The following is a 23,686-nucleotide window of genomic DNA, read 5'->3' on the forward strand; positions in this document are numbered from 1 at the left end:
CTGTAGCCAATCACAGGTCACATAATGCAAGGGGAAGAGGTCACCACTGCATCTGTCATCGTCTGCAGCGGTAATGTTTCTCACTGTCGTTGGCTGTTGATCTCAGTGCTGCAGGGAGAGGAAGAGCCGGCCTGGAAGCATTAGACACAGAGCGGAGGTACCAAGTAAGCATTAGTGTTGATCACGAATATTTGAATTGCAAATTTTTATCTCGAATATTAGAATTTGCGAATATTTAGAATATAGTGATATATATTTGTAATTTCGAATATTTGAGATATTTTTTTAATCAGTACACATGATCCCTCCCTGCTTCTAGCTTGTGGGCGAATGAGAAAGCTGCAATATCTTTGACTTTAGGAGTAGTGTTGATTGTGAATTTTCGTAATGTGAATTTCTGTAATGAGAATTTTTGTAATGCAAATTTTCATAATGAGAATCAATGAGATAGTGAAACTCAGATCCGATGGTATATTCTAACCCCAGGCATTCCCATGGTGACGGGGACTCTTGTCAGGGAGGGTTATGCCAAAGTGGAACAACTGTACAAATAAAATAAAAAAGACGAACATACTAAAAAACGAATATATAAATTTTTTGAATATTTGGAATATTCAAAAACAAGAATATATTGCAATATAGCGAATATTTTTTAAAATTTTTTATATAGAGCAATTTAGCTAATATTGTGCTATAATCTTCTTTGTCAAATAGTTGTAACTTTTTTCTCATCTGCAGTTCAGATTGGAAAAAAATTACAACTATAAAAAAAATTAGCACTATATTAGCTAAATTGTTCTATATTTGTATTTTTTCAAATATTCGCTATATTGCTATATATTCTTGTTTTAGAATATTACGAATATTTGAAAAACGAATATATAGCACTATATTGAACATATTAATTTTTTAGAATATTCGTAATTTTTTCCATCTGAAGTTATGATTTCTCCCTGCTTAAGTTACTTAAGCAGGTATGAATCATGACTTCATATGGATAAAAAGGCGAATATTCAAGAAAATTTATATATTCGATATAGTGCTATATATTTTCTTTTTGAATATTCGTAGTATTCGAAAACAAGAATATATAGCAATATAATGTTTTTTTTAAATAGTTGTAATATTTTTTTCAATCTGAACTTCAGATGAGAAAAAAATTACAACTATTAGACAAAGAAGATTATAGCACTATATTAGATAAATTGCTCTATATTATTTTTTTTTTTTTGAATATTCGCTATATTGCTATATATTCTTGTTTTTTAATATTGCGAATATTCGAAAAACGAATATATAGCACTATATTGAACATATAAATTTTTTAGAATATTCGTAATTTTTTCCATCTGAAGTTATGATTTCTCCCTGCTTAAGTTACTTAAGCAGGTATGAATCATGACTTCATATGGATAAAAAGGCGAATATTCCAGAAAATGTATATATTCGATATAGTGCTATATATTTTCTTTTTGAATATTCGTAGTATTCGAAAACAAGAATATATAGCAATATAATGTTTTTTTTTAATAGTTGTAATATTTTTTTTAATCTGAACTTCAGATGAGAAAAAAATTACAACTATTAGACAAAGAAGATTATAGCACTATATTAGATAAATTGCTCTACATTAGTTTTTTTTTTGAATATTCGCTATATTGCTATATATTCTTGTTTTTTAATATTGCGAATATTCTGGAAAACTAATATATTTGTTTTTCTAGAATATTCATCTTTTTTTTTTTTGTTATCTGTACAGTTGTTCCACTTTGGCATACTCCTCCCCGACAAGCGTCCCCGTCACCATGGGAACGCCTGGGGGTTAGACTATACCATCGGATCTGAGTTTTCACAATCTCATTAATTCTCATTCTGAAAATTTGCATCACGAAAGTTCGGATCACAAAAATTCTCATTCCGAAAATTTGCATCACGAAAGTTCGGATCACGAAAATTCTCATTATGAAAATTCACAATCAACACTACTCCTAACGAATATTCAAATGTGTGAATATTCTACGAAATATTCACAAAATATTGCAAATTCGAATATGACCCCTGCCGCTCATCACTAGTAAGCATGAGTTTGGCCACCTTGGGATGTCTGTCTTACTCTTGGATAACCCCTTTAAGCAGATGATACTCTTAAGAGGTATCACTGTAATAAAGGCTATGTGGATAAGACTGTTATAGGGCATGTATCTAATGCTTTTAACAGATACTGTGTCTGTAATTGTATTTAAGGCACTGTGACTGCTGCAGTTAAATGCATAGTACTGTAACATAGTTTGTAACCTGAAAGGTTGATTCAGAGGATGGCAAAAAAAAAAAATGAGGTAGAGACCAATTTTCTTCAAGATAAGGAAAAAACATCTCCTCAACTCCAATTTGGCAATAAGAATAACTTACTGATTTAATTACCCATCTTCAGAAAGCTAGTATAACACAAAATGTTATTACTCTTAAGAAATACATCTAGGTCCCTCTTGAACTCTTTTAATGAGTTCACCATCTCAAGTTCCCTAGTCTCACTGCTCTTACCTTAAAGAATCCCCTTCTATGTTGATGTAGAAACTCCCATTCCTCAAGACATAGAGGATGTTCCATTATTATTGCCACTGGGTAAAAATAGATCATGGGAGAGAACTTTGTGTTAAGCTTTAATTTGTTTAGTTGCCTGATTTGAACCTGCTCTATCATGTCTTTCTTGTGCACAGGTGCCCAAAATTGTATACAATACTCCTTGTGTAGTCTGACTAATGATTTATAAAGTGGCTGGACTATGTTCTTGTCACATGCATCTATGCCTATGGGCCTCATAACCTTATTGGCTTCAGCAGAAACTGTCTAACACTGGTTGCTACCGTTAAGTTTACTGTCAACTAAGTCCTTTTCCATATATTTTTTTCCTAAATTTATCATTTAGTATGTACTGGTGACTTGTATATTCCATTCCCATTTTCATAACCTTATATTTACCAGTTTTAACCTCCTTTTTCACTTCTCTGCCCAAGCCTCCAATTTATCCAGATCCATCTGTAGCAGTATATTACCCGCTTTGGTTTTATTTACTTTTCACAATTTAAAGGGGTTGCCCGGGTTCAGAGCTGAACCCGGACATACCCTAATTTTCAACCAGGCAGCACCCCTGATACTAGCATTAGAGCATCTCATGCTCCAATGCGCTCTCTTGCCCTGCACTAGATCACGCAGGGCACGGGCTCTTTTGTTTTCAATAGCAAACTGATGGGCGGAAGCTTCCGCCCGGCAGTGTGTTCGGTGACATCACTGTCTCTGATGGGAGTGCTTTAGCGCTGCCCTAGCCTCTTTACTGGCTAGGGCAGCGATAAAGCCCGCCCATCAGTTCCAGTGACATCACTGGGCTTCCTGGTAGCCCCACGGAGTGCCAGGTTAGTGACCGGAACTCCTGAAAAGGCCTTTGCACTGCGCGATTTAGCTCAAGTCAGGGGGGCTGCCTGGGTGAAAATGGAGGCATGTCCGGGTTCAGCTCTGAACCCGGACAACCCCTTTAATGTTGGCTGCAAAAATTTACATTCTATAGTGAAATTCCTCTACATTTCTATAAGGTCATTTATAAATGTATGATGAACTTTAGCTAGCAATATTATAGGGTTATTGTGGCTAGAACTATTGTGGAGAAAACTGTGGCAGAATTTTTTAAGGTGCAGTGTGGCTGCCATTGTTATTTCGTGGTTGACACTCTAGTTAGGTAACTGAGACTCAAAATTGTGTGCTCTTTTTATACATCTCTTCTTTTCATCTGCACTCACTAAGTGAGTTAAAGGTAGGACAAACTGAACTGAAGAAAAGATCTGCTAGATACAGGCTTCTCCTCAAAACAATGGAAACAGCTCCACCTTCAAATTTGTATGTGCACCTCAAGCAAAAATTACTGAGAAAAGTTAGAAAGCAATGATAAAAACATCCTGCACAATATGATAAATAAATATGAGGATGTCCATGGCTGCATTTATGAAAAAAATCACAGAAAACAGATAATAATGCACAAATGCAACAGATGTAAGCACTATATATGTACTAAGCCCTCACTCTGATATGATAAAATCTGAGACTCTCAGCAAAACTCATCTTTGCCTGCCTACCAGTGCCAAGGTGGTCCCAGTCAGACAGGTCCTACTCTAAACCTACCTATGCCATTGGGCATCTACGTTCGGGGAGAAGACTCTGCACATATAGTGTGCTGCTCCTAGTCACCTCTAAGTGCAACCAGAAACCGATGAGAGGAGGAGCACGCACAGCTATATATGCCACCTAATCAAGGCAGCCTGTTAGATAGGCGGGGCAAAAGTGCACAAGAATTCTACTCCCAGAATAAAATAGAAACACATTCACACTTGAAGTCTTAATTTGAGGATTGGTGCATTTGGCATTTGGGATTATTTTATTCAAAAATAATAATTATTTTCTATACTATGATTATTTCATTAGGTTTCATACATATCCCAAACTTTATAGCTCTTGGTATTAAAATAAAAAAAGTGTTGATGAACATGTGCTTAAGTATCATAAGAAAATCCCAAAAGTCTTTAAATCAATTTGATTAAAACTAGTAAAATTACTGTCCAGAAACATATGCCAGTAAGGAACTTTTGTAATACACTGTTGCTTACAAAAGGTTAATGCAAATCAGCATTAGGAGTACCAGACAGTTAAAAGTCCAGTTGTTCCAAAACCATGCAAGTGCTGACTTATGCAATTCTAAAATAGATGCATACCTTACGTTCAACAGGACAGCTGCTCATTCTGAATTAGAGATTAGCTTAATGAAATAAAGTTGGTTCTGAAGGAAGAAATTGTGAAGTGAAGGGCAGAACAGTTGAGGTTGACTTACAAAGTGGTTGGGCAAAACCCCAAGAACATTAGTGTTAGGAAGACTGAACACTGATAAACAGCTACATCACAGATTTATATTAGTGTCTCACAAACATCTCACAAAAAAAAATGCACTGAAATGTACATATAAGATACAAATTCCTGGGATAAAGTAAAAGTCACAATTAGACGGTCTAATGTATAGTATGTTGCACATCTCAGACAATTTCACAAAGAATAGTCGGACATAGGGTTCTGTGTATCCATGCTATACCTTTGCTAGTATACTGTATAGTAGATTGAAGATGTCAAATACCATGACTTTAGCTTATACTTATTAGTCAGAATACTCAGTCACTGCATTATTGTGCAATTACCATGAATTATCATTACTAGAGATGAGCAAATTAGATTTGGGTTCCATTCTAACAAAACAGTAAGCCGATTCAATTTGGGTACAAATAAATTTGTTCCAAATTGAAAGCAAATTTTTTTACACAATAAAAGCACACAGAGCTATGGGGACTGGGTATTGCGGATGTGCTAGCGGCGATCTAGCAGCCCATGTCTTTAGCTCTATACACAAAATCCAGGTGACAGGTTCCCTTTAACAACACACTGGACTGGACAATTAAAAGATGGTCCAAAAATTATCCACTTTTGGTGGCAAATACCTTCTTCTCTGTCTTCTGACATGTAAAATGGTAGACGCTATTTTGGGAGATTTGTCTGAATTGACTGGCAAACTATTTGGATTCTGCTTGAATATGTATTTTTTGGAAATCTGAGTATTGATTTGCTTAGAACCAACTCGCTGATGTCTATCCATTACAAATTTGCACTGTCCTTTTAACTTTTCCCCCCACCTTTACACAATAGGACATGAGTGCAGATTGCAACCTCCGTAAACCCAGTAGTTATACCAATTGTGCACTAGTAGATAAAATTCCAATAACTTAAATTTTAATGCCATTATGCTACTTTATATTTGTCTTGCAAGTTAATGTAAAGGAAAAACAATTGCATTCCCTTCACCGATCCACTGATCCAATTCCAATCACATTCCTATATTTGGCTGAAGTCATGTCCTGTTTTTTTTTAGAGGGGCTAGAAAGTACTGTAGAGATCTGGGGGGACTTAAGAAGGAGCAGTGGGTGACCAGTTAGATGAGTATCACTTTTGTTTTCTTCTTATGGCATCTGGACAACCCCCTTTAAACCCTTATTCAACTGACTGCATAATTTGATTAAAGAAGTTGTCATGGGCTTTTAATATTGATGACATATTCTCTTTATACAGTCGATCAGCTGCATGAAGAAATGGCACGCACAATGCACACGTGCCGTCTTCCTTCTCTCTTCCTGTCCACTGCTGCAGTCTATGATCTTTGCCATAGACAGCAGTGGTGAAATGGAACAGAGACGGGAGAAGGCATGAGCGCACTGCAAAATACAGATTAAGGGGTGTGATAAACCGGCTTCCACAAAATATTGTTTGAGGGGTGTGATACACCGGCTTCCACCTAATATTGATTAAGGGGTTTGATATACCAGCTTCCAGCAAATACTCATTAAGGGGTTCTATATACCTGTTTCCACAAAATACTAATAAAGGGGATTGATATACCATCTTCCACCAAATATTGATTGAGGCCTGCAATACAACGGCTTTCACCAAATATTGATTAAGCGGTTTGATTTACCAGCTTCCAGAAAATACTCATTGAGGGGTTCTATTTACCTGTTGCTGCAAAATACTGATAGAGGGGATTGATATACCAGCTTCCACCAAATATTTATTAAGGGGTTTGATAAACCAGCTTCCAGAAAAAACTCATTACGGGGTTCTATATACCTGTTTCCACAAAATACTGATAGAGGGAATTGATATGCCGGCAGGCCATTCCGCAGGAGTGATAGGGGTCAGGCAGGTGCAAGAGGCTGGAGCCTAAGTGGGAAGTTGGAGAAGGTGCATGCGATTACGTCAAAGGACGCACCAGAGTTAGTTGAGTGGCTCATTCAGCCTTCCGCTTTTGCACCCTACTCATCCTCTGTATCAGCACCCTCCTCAGTCTCTACTATGAGCACCCCCAAAGATTCTACCACCATAGCCCCTCCACTCGAGTCAGTGAAATTATTTTCCCATCAATTTCCAGACCTTATTGATGCACAGTCATTCTTGGCATTGGATGAGGAAGAGGAGGTAGCAACAGCCGCCACCCAGCGGTCTGACGAATGTACCCAGATCAGCCCAATAAAGGCCAATAAAGATCTCTAATGTCAGTGTTGGTGAAGGTGGCGATTACGTGTTGATGAAAGTCATGTGGGTGCACACAAAAGAGGAACAGGAGGGGAGTTCAGAGGGAAAGATGGAGCAGCAGATAGGGAGGCGAAAGAGGAGAAACAGACAGAACTCGCAGTGCACAGGAGCCAAAAAGCAGACTGCAAATGTATCTGGAGCAAGAAATCCAACATGCATGGTCACATCTGCCGCTCCCAGGACGCCGGCACATGGCTCCGCAGTGTGGGCCTTTTTTTAACGTGTCAGCTGCTGACAATAGTGTTTTAATCTGCAGCCTGTGCTGTCAACGCATAAGTTGCGGTAAGCCAACCATTCACCCAAGGCCGACCACCTTAAGAGGCATCTGGTCTTCCATCACCGAGCCCAAAGGGAGCAACGCCGTCAGAATCCACAAAGCCAGACTCCCGGCACTTCAAGTCCTGCCTCCTTTTCTCTCTCTTCTCCCATTTGTCCTCCACTCCACCTTCCACCGTGCCATCGTCGTGTTCATCTGGCAAATGGCAGGCTTCCGTTGCCCAAATGTTTGAATGTAAAAAGTTGATGATGCCGGGAAACGCTCTTGCAAAATGGCTGACAGCTGGCTTATCGGAACTGCTAGCCCACAAACTACTGCCATATAAACTGGTGGACTCGGATGCCTTTAGAAATGGAAGGTCCCCGGAAGGAAATATTTCTCCCAGAAGGGCATCCCAGAGCTATATGGCCATGTTCAGCGGCAAGTGAATGTATCTCTGGCACAGTGTTGGTGCCAAGATATATCTGACCACAGACACGTAGTCTAGTAAACACAGCCAGGGAAGGTACATAACTTTTACTGCCCACTGGGTGAACCTTATGACGGCCGTCAAGCATGTAACCCATGGCACCCGTGTGGATTTGGTGTTACGGCCACAGATTGCATGCAGGCTTGCCTCTTCTTCTCCTCCTCCTACTCCATCCTCTGTCTGCTCCTCGGCTAACTCCTCATTTTCCACTGCTACCTCCTCTTCCGCTACACCCCCAAGCTCTCCAGAACCTATTCGACGTGCCAGGATGAGACGTTGCCATGCTCTGCTGCGGCTGTTGTGCCTTGACGCCAAGAGCCACACCGTTCCTGCACTTCTTTCAGCTCTGTGGTCACAGGTAGATCAGTGGATAACCCTGCTCAATTTGACAGCTGGTGAAGTGGTGTGCGACAATGGTACCAATCTGCTGAGCACGCTGAAACAGGGCAAGATGACACACGTGCTGTGCATGGCACACGTCCTGAACTTAGTCATGCAGCGATTCATTGCCAAATACCCTGGGGTCCAAGATGTCTTGCGGCATGCAAGAAAAATCTCTGGCCATTTTAGAAGATCTTACACTGCCATGGCTCGCCTTGCTGACATTCAGCGTCAACACGACTTGCCCGTCAGACATCTGATTTGTGACAGTCCGACACACTGGAACTCCACCTTGTATATGCTTGATAGGCTGCTCCAGCAGAAACATGTTGTTACCTACTACCTGTACGAACTCTGCAGCAGGATAGGTTCTCGGGAGCTTGGTTTCTTTTCACCGCACCAGTGGCTGATCATGCGCAACGCATGCAGACTTCTGTGACCATTTGATGAGATCACCAAACTGGTCAGTCGCATCCAGGGCACCATCAGAGACATCGTGCCATACGCCTTCTTTCTGGACCGTGCATTGCGTAGTGTCATTGATCAAGCCGTTGAGGAGCAGGAGATGGAAGATGAGAAAGTCGCAATGCTGTATGAATTCCCAGGGGGGCTACTCCATCTTGGGCAAGTCAGCAGGAGTCTGAAGAGGAGTCAGAGGAGGATTGTGCCTGGGAAGAGGAGGAAAAGGAGGAGCAAGAAGAACAGGCCTTAAACTTTTAGTGGATCCCTGGTGTTGTCCGTGGATGGGGGAGGAGACCGAGGATGACATTCTCCTGGGCGATGAGCAGGATCCAGGGCGTTCCACCGCTTCCAATTTAGTGCAAATGGGGGCCTTCATGCTCCAGTGTTTGAAGAGGGACCAACTTATAAAAAGCATAAAGGGCAAGGACCAGTACTGGGTGGCAACGTACTTAGACCCAGGTACAAACACAAAATGGCGGACATGTTACTAGCATCACAGAGAGCTGTCAGAATGCAGCATTTACAGGCCTTGCTGCGAGAGATGCTGCATTCTGCTGTTGTGGGCGCTGCCAGAGGAATTTCCACCCACAGAGAAACAGTTGCGGGTACCAATACTACCGCTCACGCAGGAAGAAGGCAGTTTGAAGATGTGCTGATCACTTCTGTTATGTGATCATTCTTGCAGCCAACCCATCGACAGCCGCCCTCTGGATCCAGCCTCAGGGAACGCCAAGATGAACAGGTGTCGGACTACATTGCTTTAACAGATGATATGGACGCTCTGAGAAGCGAGGAACCCCCAGACTACTGGATGTGCAGTCTTGACCTGTGGCCAGAGCTTGCACAATTTGCCATGGAACTCTTGGCTTGCCCTTCATCAAGTGTCCTGTCCAAAAGGACGTTCAGCCTAGCAGGGGGGATCTTGACCGATAAGCGCACTTGTCTAGCTCACATTTAAAAAAAATTAATGAGGCATGGATCTTATAGGAATTAAACACCTGTGTTGACCATGTGTAATTGAATTTCCTTATGACAGCCCACACATATCCGCCACTACTCAGAACAAAGAATGGTCCCTGTCTTATATAAATACAGATGCATAAAAGGCCTTTTCTTTCCAGTGAATGCCTAATGTTTGGGGTCTGTACTCCACTGGTCTGCAGTAAAATTGATATCCATTGACTGTCTAATATACCTGCAGCCACATAATCACTTGATCTTTTCTGTCCGGTGAATGCCTAATGTTTGGGGCCTATACTCCACTGGCCTGCAGTAAAATTGTTATCCAATGACCGCCTGATATACCTTCAGCCACATAATCACTTGATCTTTTCTGTCCGGTGAATGCCTAATGTTTGTGGCCTGTACTCCACTGGCCTGCAGTAAAATTGATATCCAATGAGCGTCTAATATACCTCCAGCCACATAATCACTTGATCTTTTCTATGAATGCCAAATTGTTGGGGCCTCAGAGGAATTCAACACCCATGACGACCCTGTGTTATTGAATTTCACCTATTATGATTTGGGATTTATTCAAGAGGGGAGAATTTTGTCAGCCATGTTTTTAATCCAATTTTATGTTTTCAGCTTTTTTAAACATATTTATTTGACATGTATTTGTACTGGCCTTCAGTAAAATTGATATTAAATGACCATCTAATATACCTCCAGCCACATAATCACTTGATATTTTCTGTACGGTGAATGCCTAATGTTTGGGGCCTGTACTCCAGTGGGCTACAGTAAAATTGTTATTAAATAACCGCATAATGTACCTCGAGCCACATAATCAGAATTTATTTTATTTCAGGTGAATGCCGTGGCCTAAAATAAAACTTTTCTAGGCTCCAGCAGGGCACATTTTTGAAATTTTCTCTTTAAGACGCATCATATGGCCCATGATAAAAATACATATCTTTTGTGGGAATTTTTGTCATTGATCCCCCTCTAGTATGTCACTGTCTATGTTGTGGGACTATTTGTGAACTTCTAGTAAGTATTTGGTGTCTGTAAATATGACCTGAAGGTTTTTCAGGTTCGCCTGCCATTAAAGTGAATGGGGCCCGCTGCAAACTTGCGGTTCACGAACATTTGATCGCGTTCGTGTATCGTCCCGGCCGGTGTTCGTCCATTGCTAGTTAATAATAGAGAAAGCCCGGACAACCCCTTTAACTGTACTGCTAATAGATTGTTATTTTCTGTGTTTTGTTATAGGGTATCCTAACAACCTTTAGTGGTTACACGAAGATAGTATAATTGTAGAAGGTACTATGTTAGTTGGGGCCACTATAAAATAGAAGATGACCTTTCGCAGGAGAATATCTTCCAAATTGTAATACAGGAACTAATATAAGCTCCCTTCCGAGTGAATAATAAAAAATTATTACTTTACTAGTCATAATTCCCAGATATTATCAGTCCAGCACTGGGGAGTAGCAGATATCGCTTACTTTCATTATGGCCCTTGTGAAGAAGTGTTGGAAGCATGTATATTTCCACACCACCAGAAGTCATTATTAAATTTACAGAATGACTAGTTGAACTAGATGGACTTCTTTGTCAAATCTGCTAACTACATAGAATAAAAATGGGTACTACTGGTTTCTGGGCCACTAGTAGGTAGAGATGGACTTGCGGTTCGCCCAGCGGTTGCTACGCGGCAGACTTTGCTCGTTTGCGGTTTGCCGGCTCCATATTCTTTTACATTGTAAAGAACTTTGACCCATGACACATCCATCAGGTGAACAGGACATACCCCCTATCTTATAAATAAATCTGATCTGGCCGTCATTTTACATTCAGTTTTTTGGCAGTGTAGCTAAAGGTTGCTGTGTGGAGCAGGGAAAGACTGTTAGGGACACCAAATGCTAGCTAATAGGGCTGCAAAAGTCCTTTTAAGGACTGGTACAGGTGTGCTATCGATAGGTGTGACTTACTGATGGGTGAAATATACTTATAATATATTTTCTAACATAGAAAGTATATTATAGTGCATTTGTATTGTGCAGCAGTTGTGTGCCATTTTGCTGTGATACTGCAGCTACACAGAGTGCCAAACGCTATTGGAACAAATCATTTCTACTGGTGTGATATACCAGTTGCCCCCCCAAAAAACAGATTGAAGCAGGGATGTGATATAACAATAATATACTTTCTATATAGTGCATTTAGGTAGTGCAGCATTTGTTTGCGGTTTTGCTGCAATACAGCAGCTACAGATAGTGACAGGCGACATTGGAACAAATCATTTCTACTGGTGTGATATACCAGTTGCCCCCCCAAAAAAGTGAAACAAAAAGTGGGCTACAGTAAAATTGTTATTCAGTGACCGCATAATGTACCTCGAGCTACATAATCAGAATTTCTTTTATGTCAGGCAAATGCCTAATTTATAAGGCCAGTACTCCTGTGGCCTAAAATAAAAATGTTTTTAGGCTCCAACAGGACACATTTCAGAGAATTTCCCTTTAAGATGCATAAAAATATCCCCTGATTAAGATACATATTTTTTGTCATTGATCCCCCTCTAGTATGTCACTGTCCATTTTGCGGGACTATTTGTGCACTCCTACTAAGTATTTGGTGGCTGCAAATATGAGCTGAAGGTTTTTCAGGTTCGCCCGCTATTAAAGTGAATAGGGCCCGCCGCGAACTTGCAGTTCGCGAACATTTGATTGCGTTTGTGCGATCGTTTTTGGAAACTTTCCCGGACGATGTTCGTCTATCACTACTGGTAGGTCATTTAGTGGCTTTTCTTTTCTTTAATTTAATATGTGTATATCATAAGAGATTGAATTAAGGTTTCAGGCACAAAATTACTTTTACCAGGTTGAGCTACTAATTATTAAATCTAAATCAAATGCTAAATACAATTTATCCCACATTTTCCAGTTTATCTTTTCCACTTGAGAAAAAAAATTGCCCTTGTTTCTCTGGGAAGTTTCTGCTATAACCAGTGGTCTGCAATGCTGTGTTAAGCAGTATCACAACAGCAATGGTACAGAACAGCTGCCTCCTCTATAGTGCCCTTTTGGCTTGTAACGATTTGACTTTTTTCCAACAGCCCAAGAAGCAGATGTGGTAAAGTGTGATCAGTATATGTTTGAAAACTATAAAAAAAAATGATGCCAGAAGTGGTCAAAGGGATTGTAAAAATCTTGGAGTCTTGATTATAGGGGAGGAAATGGATTTATGGACAGCTGGGGAATGCAAAAATAAGGGATTCTGCCATTCAGAAAAACACAAAGGTTATTGTAAATTTCTCAAGTCAATCGGTATGTACTCCCCAAACAAAAACCCCATTAAATATACATATGAATACACTGCTCCTGGTTCCTTTCTAGTTATAAATATATGAGAAAGGATTTTCTAATTTTTCCCACATGCCATTTAAAAAGTGAAACTGGGATTTGCATGTAGGAACGTCATGTTTGTTTTTAAGTAGGATGCTGTGCAGTGTTTCATACAGAGTCGCCGAGGCACATTTAAAGTGCACTGTGCAATTGTAAAACCTCACTGCACTACAGAACAGGACAAAACTGCATTTTATTATGGGAGAGAACATGTATAAACAATGTGATCTAGTAAATTATTTCTAGCATACAGTAAATGTACATTTTGTTGGGTGTAGTGTCTGGTATATTTTGATTAGCACATGGAAACATATTGTAATGGGCTATATTCCAAGGAGCCATATTCAACAATGTCAGGCATTAACTGTGGCTAAAATGATGTAAGTACAACTTGTTTTAATACACCTATTGTGCCTGTACTGTAGCTACTATCACCTCCTTAACAACTGTCCATTTACAATGAATAACAGAAACAAGAAAGGTTTACTCCATGAGTAAATATAAAGTTATTTTTCCATTTAACATTTTGTTTCAGATATCTGCAGATTTAAGTTGGGTTTGGGATGAAGCAACTAGTTGTATCAATTGTATTTCAATGGCAGTGTAGATTTACAAATAATCTTTGACTAATTCATAGGACTTGTTGATCTTATAAGACAGTGATATAATTATAAGAGGGTAGTAAATCAGTAACATACAGTAATAACAAAATCATTTCTCGAAAATCAATAGACACAATGGATAAAGATTCATTCATCTCTGTAGAAGTTAGAAATGATCACCAGGTTAGCAGTAAATTAGAGGGATTCACATTTCGGAGGCTAAGTAGGGATTAGATTTGAATAATATTTATTTATGTCTAAAATCTGCAGCCCAGTTTGCTTGACCTTTTGTAATCTGGCAGTTGGGGATCATTTATCATATAAGACATGTATTATAGAGACTGTAGAAAATCCAAAGCAGAAATCTAAAAGTGACCATTAAATCATAAGATTGTCAATAAAGACCAAGACATGTTGGCTTTGGGTACAAATTCAAAGGAGGGGTTGGGAGACAAAACTATATCATATGACCGAGAACCCAAGGTGATATGTAAGTATTAACTACTGAGTTTCTCCTTTAGGTTAGACTCTATAGGTTGGACTCTGTAAACTCAATGACTTATCTTGAAAATATGACCTATTCTAACACTCTGCTGGCAGTTTATGGGCTCCAGACCTAGTGAGATATTATCATTAGCTTATCACATTTAGCAAGGAGAACGATAATACTATTTTTCCTAACATGTGCTTGCTTTTTTTAGGAGATTTTGACACAGTACAGAGTCCCTCAACACCAATCAAAGATCTTGATGACAGGACATGTAGAAGTGCTGGGTCAAAGTCTCGGGGAAGAGGCAGAAAAAATAATCCGTCACCTCCACCTGACAGCGATTTGGAAGTAAGGGCTCATTTATGAATTCACTGAAATTTCTACCGCTTGTGAAGTTGCTGTTGGAGCAGAGGTGTATGAGCATGGCTGTCAAACTATCCCTGGTCAGGTCTTTAAGCATGTTAGTCAGGGTATTTCTGTCTGGCTCAAAAATAAGGAATAGGTTATTTTTTTAGTCATAGATATTTATTCTTATAGGCTGTTGTTGCCAACATTTAGAAAATTCCAAGTTTACTTTTAGCTATGAAGATTCAGCATTGGCTTTTGTCCCAGGTACTATTGAATATGGATCTACACGTGCATTTGAGTAGTTTGATATTAGGGGTTTTGAGCAGTTTTAAAATGCCAAAATATGTTTTTGAATATACGATTTCATTTTGCAGTAATTTGCTGATTTAGTGCACGTAGAAGTGTGCTGTGCTTCTTACAAACTGCTCAATCTAATCTGTGTATAAAGCACCCTTTTTACTCAGTGTCATCTCACATTAAGTCCTTCAACAATTCAAAACACACATGGAAGTTACTTACAGTAATTAGGCCTCCAATTTTTATACTATGCGGCTGAGTTTGCATTTGTTTTATACTTGTTATCAATATGAGACTGATGGGGGTCTATCAGCGGAAGGAGACCCGACACTCATGCCAATCAGCTGTTACTGGAGCTCTGCTGAGCGCTGTGGCCTCCTCTCAGCCTACCAAGCACACCATCATCCATTTGAAAATATTTTATGGCAGTTTTTACGAAAATGCAAAATAAAATCAAAACTAAAAAAAAAGGTTGGATTCAGGGACCTATATATAAAGAGTCCAACAGTCCCTGAGTCCAACATAATAGGTAAAAAATGTTATTATTTGCCAAATGCCAGAATAATGAGAGAGAGAGAGAATGTTCTAAGGCATTTTTATTACTTTCTGCAATGTCAAAAGTTTACATACACTAAGATTACTATGCCTTTAAACAATTCTGGACTGCCCATATGATGATGTAATGTGTTTGGAAGCTTCAGTTAGGTTTGTTGGCAATATCTGAGTTAATTAGAGAAACAGCTGTGGATGTATTTAAATGCACACCTGAAACACACTGCTTCTTTGTGTAGCATCATGGGAAAGTCTAAAGAAATCAGCCAAGATATCAGGAAGAGAATTTTGGACTTATACAAGTCTGGCTCAACCTTAGGTGTAATTTCAAGATACCTGAAGGTGCCTTGTTCATCTGTACAAACAATTATACGCAAGTACAAACAAGATGGGAATGTCCAGCCATCATACCGCTCAGGAAGGAGACTGGTTCTGTGTCTCAGAGAGGAACCTGCTTTGGTCTGACATGTGGACATATGCATATCAACCCAAGAACAAAAGCAAAAGACCTTGTGAAGATGATGGCGGAAGCTGGTAAGATTGTGTCAATATCCATAGTGAAATGAGTACTGTATCAATATTGGCTGAAAGGCCACTCTGCCAGGAAGAAGCCATTACTCCAAAAGAAACATAAAAAAGCCAGATTAATGTTTGCAAATGCACACGGGAACAAAGATCTACATTTTTTGAGACATGTCCTGTGGTCTGACAAAACTAAAATAGAACTTTTTGGCCATAATGACTATCGTTACGTTTGAAGGAAAAAGAAGAAGCATGGAAGCCTAAGAAACCCATCCCAACTGTGAAACATGGGGGTGGCAGCATCATGTTGTGGGGTTGTTTTGCTGAAGAAGGGACTGGTGCACTTCACAAAATAGATTGCATCATTAGGAAAGAAGATTATGTAGAAATACTGAAGCAACATCTCAAGACATCAGCCAGAAAGTTAAAGCTTGGGGGAAATTGGTCTTCCAAATGGACAATGACCCGAAGCATACTGCCAAACTGGTTACAAAGTGGCTTATAGATGACAAAGTCAATGTTTTGGAGTGGCCATCACAAAGCCCTGATCTTATTCCTATTGAAAATTTATGGGCAAAGCTGAAAAGGCAGGTGCCAGCAAGGCGACCAACAAACATGGCTCAGTAACACCAGTTTTTTTCAGGAGGAATGGGCACAAATTCCAACCAACTATTGTGAGAAGCTTGTGGAAGGATATCCAAAACGTTTGACCCAAGTCATACAGTTAAAGGGCAATGGTACCAAATATTAATAAAATGCATGTAAACTTTTGACTTTGTAGAAAGTAATAAAAAATGCCTTAAAATATTCTCTCTCTCATTATTATGGCATTTAGCAAATAATAATAATAATTATGGTAATCCTAATTGACCAAAAACAGGAAAGTTTCATGTCAGATATAAAAAAAAACATGCATATGTGTCTTTTTATATAGTGTATGTAAACTTCTGGTTTAAACTGTACTTTCATTCACAGTTTGGGTTTGTTTCTGTATAGATAGAATAATTAATTATTATTTAATTTATGGTCAAAGATGGGCTACTTACACACTCGCATTTGGTGTGGATCTGTCATAGATATGCACAGACGGATCCGTTCAGATAATACAACTGTCTGCATCCGTTCAGAAGGGATCCGTTTGTATTATCTGTAACATAGCCAAAACTAATCCATCTTGAACACCATTGAAAGTCAATAGAGGACCAATCCGTTTTCTATTGTGTCAGATTGTGTCATAGAAAACTGATCCATCCCCATTGACTTACATTGTGTGTCAGAATGGATCCGTTTGGCTAAGTTTCATCAAACAAACACCAAAACGATGCAAGCAATGTTTTGGTGTCCACCTCCAAAGCGGAATGGAGACGGAACGGAGGCAAACTTAGGCAAACTGATGCATTCTGAGCGTATCCTTTTCCATTCAGAATGCATCAGTCCAAAACTGATCTGTTTTGGACCACTTGTGAGAGACCTGAACGGATCTCACAAACGGAAAGCCAAAATGCCAGTGTGAAAGTAGCCTTATATGTTAACCCAGGGGTCTAATCTCTGGAAACCTGTCATACTATCACTTCATACAAATAGAGTAAAGGATCAACTATTGATCACCTCCCAAATGTGTTCCTCGTTTCAGCCCCCTTTACACATTTAATCTATTAAATTATAGGCCAACTTGTTGCATGGTGTAGAATAATATGCAGAAAAGATGTCATGCTTTGAGATGTTAATTTGTTAATGAAAAAAAAAAGATGAAGCTAGTGCAAATATTCATAATAAAAATGGTGTAAATCATAATTTATTTATTTTTTTGCTAGTTGAAAGTTTCTTTTATTCTTCTACAATAAATGCCTACTGCTGCCTTTTGTATAATACAATTATGAAAAATATTAAAATATTGTCAAGTATTGCTAGGTCAGAAAATAAAAATATATGTAGGAGGGCCACTTCCTCAGAAGCACTGTATGTATAAAACTCATATAATATTTATCAAACATAGTAGACATTTACTCAGATGACACCTTGGATCTTGCTAACCACAGTTGGAACTTGGAAAAGGCACAATACTGTCAGTCATATAAAACTGAAGCACATTTATATAGTAAAATAGTAACATAGTTTATAAGGCCGAAAAAAAGACATCTGTCCATCCAGTTTGGCCTGTTATCCTGCAAGGTTGATCCAGAGGAAGGCAAAAAAAAACAAAAAACTGTAAGGTTGAAGGCAATTTTCCCCACTTAAGGCAAAAAAAATTCCCTCCCGACTCCAATCAGGCAATCAGAATAACTCCCTCGATCAATGTACGTGTACAAACCTTCTTTCCTCCATACTCCATATAGATGATGTCCCCTCGTCACAGTTACAGTCCTGGGCATAAATAGATCATGGGAGAGATCTCTGTACTGACCTCTGATATATTTATACATAGCAATTAGATCTCCCCTCAGTCGTCTTTTTTCTAAAGTGAATAACCCTAATGTTGATAATCTTTCAGGGTACTGTAGTCCTCCCATTCCAGTTATTACTTCAGTTGCCCTCCTCTGTACCCTCTCCAGCTCTTCTATGTCAGCCTTGTTCACAGGAGCCTAGAACTGTACACAGTACTCCATGTGTGGTCTGACTAGTGATTTATAAAGTAGTAGGACAATGTTCTTATCACGGGCATCTATGCCCGTTTTCATGCAAGCCCTTATCATATTGGCCTTGGCAGCAGCTGCCTGACACTGGTTTTTACAGCTTAGTTGCTGTTCACTAAAATTCCTAGGTCCTTTTCCATGTCAGTGTTACCCAGTGTTTTACCATTTAGTATGTACGGGTGACTTTCATTATTCCTTCCCATGTGCATAACCTTGCATTTGTCAGTGTTAAACCTCATCTGCCACTTATCTGCCCAAGCCTCCAATCTATCCAGATCCCTCTGTAGCAGTATACTGTCATCTTTTGTGTTAATTACTTTACACAGTTTAGTGTGATCTACAAGATCATTAATAAATATTTGAAGAGAATAGGGCCCACTACTGATCCCTGAGGTACTCCACTAGTGACAGTGAACCAATCTGAGTGTGTACCATTAAAAACCACCCTCTGTATTCTATTACTGAGCCAGTTACTTACCCACATACAGACATTTTCTCCCAGTCCAAGCATTCTCATTTTATATACTAACCTTTCATGCGGTACAGTGTCAAATACTTTGGAGAAGTACAGATATACGACATCCATTGATTCGCCGCTGTCAAGTCTAGAACGTACCTCCTCATAGAAACTGATTAAATTAGTTTGATATGACCGATCCCTCATGAAGCCTGCTGATATGGCGTTATTTGCTTATTTTCCTTGAGGTACTCCAAGATAGCATCTCTTAGAAAACCTTCAAACGGTTTACTCACGACAGATGTTAAACTTACCGGCCTATAGTTTCTCTGCTCTGTTTTTGGACCCTTTTTGAATATTGGCACCACATTTGCTATGCGCCAATCCTGTGAAACACTCCCTGTCAGTATAGAGTCCATAACCCCTTTGGGACACAGCCTTATTTCACCTTAAGGACCAGGCCATTTTTTGCAAATCTGACCAGTGTCACTTTAAGTGGTGATAACTTTAAAACGCTTTGACTTATCCAGGCCATTTTGAGATGGTTTTTTTTCCGTCACATTGTACTTCATGACACTGGTAAAATGAAGTAAAAAAACTTAATCTTTATTTATAAAAAAAATACAAAATTTACAAAAAATTTGGAAAAAATTGCAAATGTCCAAGTTTCCATTTCTCTACTTCTCTAATACATAGTAATACCTCCAAAAATAGATATTACTTTACATTCCCCATATGTCTACTTCATGTTTGTATCATTTGGGGAATTATATTTTATTTTTTGGGGATGTTACAAGGCTTAGAAGTTTAGAAGCAAATCTTGAAATTTTTCAGAAGTTTTCAAAAAAAACAATTTTTATGGACCAGTTCAGATCTGAAGTCACTTTGTGAGGCTTACATAATAGAAATCACCCCAAAAATGACCCTATTCTAGAAACTACACCCCTTAAGGTATTAAAAAGAGATTTTACAAACTTTGTTAACCCTTTAGATGTTCCACAAGAATTAATGGAAAATAGAGATACAATTTCAAAATGTCACTTTTTGGGCAGATTTTCCATAAAATTTTTTTTTTTTTACTTTTACAAAGCAAGGGTTAACAGCAAAACAAAACTCACTATTTATGGCCCTGATTCTGTAGTTTACAGAAACACCCCATATGTGGTCATAAACTACTGTACGGACACGCGGCAGGGCGCAGAAGGAAAGGAATGCCATGCGGTTTTTGGAAGGCAGATTTTGCTGGACTGTTTTTTTTTTACACCATGTCCCATTTGAAGCCCCCCTGATGCACCCCTAGAGTAGAAACTCCATAAAAGTGACCCCATCTAAGAAACTACACCCCTCAAGGTATTCAAAACTGATTTTACAAACTTTGTTAACCCTTTAGGTGTCCCACAAGAGTTATTGGCAAATGGAGAGGAAATTTCAGAATTTCAATTTTTGGGCAAATTTTCAATTTTAATCCATTTTTTCCAGTAACAAAGTAAGGGTTAACAGCCAAACAAAACTCAATATTTATGGCCCTGATTCTGTAGTTTACAGAAACACCCCATATGTGGTCATAAACTGCTGTACAGGCACACGGCAAGGCGCAGAAGGAAAGGAATGCCATACGGTTTTTGGAAGGCAGATTTTGCTGGACTGTTTTTTTGGACACCATATCCCATTTGAAGCCCCCTGATGCACCCCTAGTAGAAACTCCAAAAAAGTGACCCCATTTTAGAAACTACGGGATAGGGTGGCAGTATTGTTGGTACAAGTTTAGGGTGCATATGATTTTTGGTTGCTATAAATTAGACTTTTTGTGAGGCAAGGTAACAAGAAAAAGCTGTTTTGGCACCGTTTAAATTTTTTGTTATTTACAAAATTCATCTGACAGGTTAGATCATGTGATATTTTTATAGACCAGGTTGTCATGGATGGGGCGATACCTAATATGTATACTTTTTTTATTTATGTAAGTTTTACACAATGATTTCATTTTTGAAGCAAAAAACAAACAAACATGTTTTAGTGTTTCCATAGTCTGAGAGCCATAATTTTTTCAGTTTTGGGGCATTACCTTGGGTAGGGTATGATTTTTGCGGGATGAGATGACGGTTTTATTGGCACTATTTTGGGGTGCGTGTGGCTTTTTGATCGCTTGCTATTACACTTTTTGTGATGTAAGGTGACAAAAAATGGTTTATTTAGCACCTGTTTTTATTTCATTTTTTTTTAAATGTTCATCTGAGGGGTTAGGTCATGTGATATTTTTATAGAGCCGGTCGATACGGACACTGCGATACCTAATATGTATACTTTTTTTTATTTATGTAAGTTTTACACAATAATATAGTATTTGAAACAAAAAAAAATCATGTTTTAGTGTCTCCATATTCTGAGAGCCATAGTTTTTTCAGTTTTTTGGCAATTATCTTAGGTAGGGTCTCATTTTTTGTGGTATGAGATAATGGTTTGATTGGCACTATTTTGCATATGACTTTTTGATTGCTTGCTATTACACTTTTTGTGATGTAAGGTGTCAAAAAATTGTTTATTTTTTATTTTTTAAGGTGTTTATCTGAGGGGTTAGGTCATGTGATATTTTTATAGAGCCGGTCGATACAGATGCGGCAATACCTAATATGTATACTTTTTATATTTTTTATGTAAGTTTTACACAGTAACAGCTTTAAAAAAAATAATAATAATGATGTTTTAGTGTCTCCATATTCTGAGCCATATTTTTTTTAATTTTTTGGGTGTCTCAGGTAGGGGCTCATTTTTTGTGGGATGAGGTGACAGTTAGATTGGTACTATTTTGGTGGGCAAACGCCTTTTTGATCCCTTGCTGTTGTACTGAGCCGGTCGATACGAATGCGGAGATACCTAATATGTATACTTCTTTTACCAATTTTTTTTTACTTTATTTGGGGAAAATTACGTTTTTTTGTTTATTTTTACTTGAAACTTAAAATTTTTTGGTGGGAAAACTTTATTTTTCAACTTTTCTTTCACTTTATTTTTTGTCCCACTTTGGGACTTGATCTTTTGGGGGTCTTCTCCCTTTACAATGCATTCCAATACTTCTGTATTGGAATGCATTGGCTTTATGAGTAATACAGTGAGCATTACTCATATAGCTTCCGGCCTCTGAGATCCAGGGGGCTGGATCTCACAGGCTCGTCACCGGAAGGGGGACCCGATGGCACCGCCCGCTGCCGCAACCGCAGTTTTAATCTGCAAATCGCAGGTCCGAATTAAATGATGATGATTTGAGCAGGCACCTTGTTCCGATCACCGCCCGCCAGGCGGCGGTGATTAGAATTACACATGACTTACCGGTACGTCATGTGTCCTTAAGTACCAGGACAACATGCTGTACCAGTACGTCATGTGTCCTGAAGAGGTTAAATATCAGAAATAAGGGTCTGGCTATGACATTGCTTAATTCTCTTAGGATACAGGGGTGTATGCCATCTGGTCCTGGTGATTTGTCTATTTTAATCTTTTTAAGACGTCACGGTACTTCTTACTGGGTCAGACAGGGCACCCTTAATGGGGAATTGACTTTTACATTCTGCATTTCATCTGACAGTTTATTTTCCTAAGTGAATACAGTGGAGAATTTTTTTTTTAATGCTTTGCTTTCTACTCATCTCTCTATGCAACTCCCCCCTCATTACTCTGTAGAGGGCCAACATCGTTATATTTATGCTTTTTACCATTTATATAATTGAAGAACATTTTAGGATTAGTTTTGCTCTCTTTTGCAATTTATCTCTCTGTCTCTAGTTTGGCTGCTTTCTTTACAGTTTTATTTATCCACATTGTTTTTTTCTTGTTCCTTAACCTTTTATTCCCATAAGGTATGTACCTCTCACAATTAGATTTTAAGATGCTTTTAAAAATATCCTATTTTGTGGCTGTATTTTTAATTTTGAGGACTTTGTCCCAATTAGTTAGGCCTATGGCTAAATTTAGCTTTTTTGAAGTTTGGTATTTTTGTTCCTTCCTGTAAAAATGCTCATTTGAAGGATAAATGGAAGGTTATTACTTTATGGTCACTATTTCCTAGGTGTTCCCCAACCTGCACATCTGTTGTTCAGTCAGGTCTATTGGTTAATACTAAGTCCAGTATGGATGTCCCTCTAGTCGGGTCCTGAACCAGTTGGGAAAGGTAATTGTCTTTGGTTATTGTCAAGAACCTGTTTCCTTTATGAGATATACAGGTTTCAGTTTCTAAGTCTATATCTGGGTAGTTGAAGTCCCCCATAATAACAACCTTATTATGATCTGCCGCCTCATCTATCTAATTTAGTAGCAGATTTTCTGTGTGTATTAGGTGGTTTATAATAAACTCCTATTAGCATTTTATTATTGTTTTTGCCTCCATGTATTTCTACCCACAGTTACTCCACATGTTCATGTCCCTCACATATATCTTCTCGGACCCTGGGCTTTAGACAAGACTTTGCATAAAGGCAGACCCCTCCCCCTCTCCTATATTTATGATCCGTTTTTTAACAGACTGTAACCCTGTACATTAACTGCCCAGTCATATCTATCATCCAGCCATGTCTAAGTTGTTCCCACTATGTCATAGTCCTTCTCACATATCACTAACTCCAGTTCACCAGTTTTGTTAGTCAGGCTTCTGGCATTAGTATACATGTATATTTT

The 23,686-nt window shown here is 38.7% G+C and overlaps 1 protein-coding gene across 11 annotated transcripts in view; it reads left to right on the top strand.

Annotated features, from left to right (window-relative positions):
* Positions 1-23,686, top strand: part of EYA4 (EYA transcriptional coactivator and phosphatase 4) — a 309,340-nt gene that overhangs the window by 227,885 nt on the left and 57,769 nt on the right. For all 11 annotated transcript variants that reach the window (XM_044289386.1, XM_044289385.1, XM_044289391.1 and 8 more), the window contains one exon: positions 14,421-14,557. In XM_044289386.1, the coding sequence (XP_044145321.1) occupies positions 14,421-14,557 (137 nt within the window). The remainder of the gene's footprint in view (positions 1-14,420; positions 14,558-23,686) is intronic.

The sequence above is a fragment of the Bufo gargarizans genome, chromosome 4, assembly GCF_014858855.1.
Source record: "Bufo gargarizans isolate SCDJY-AF-19 chromosome 4, ASM1485885v1, whole genome shotgun sequence".
Lineage (NCBI taxonomy): Eukaryota > Metazoa > Chordata > Amphibia > Anura > Bufonidae > Bufo > Bufo gargarizans.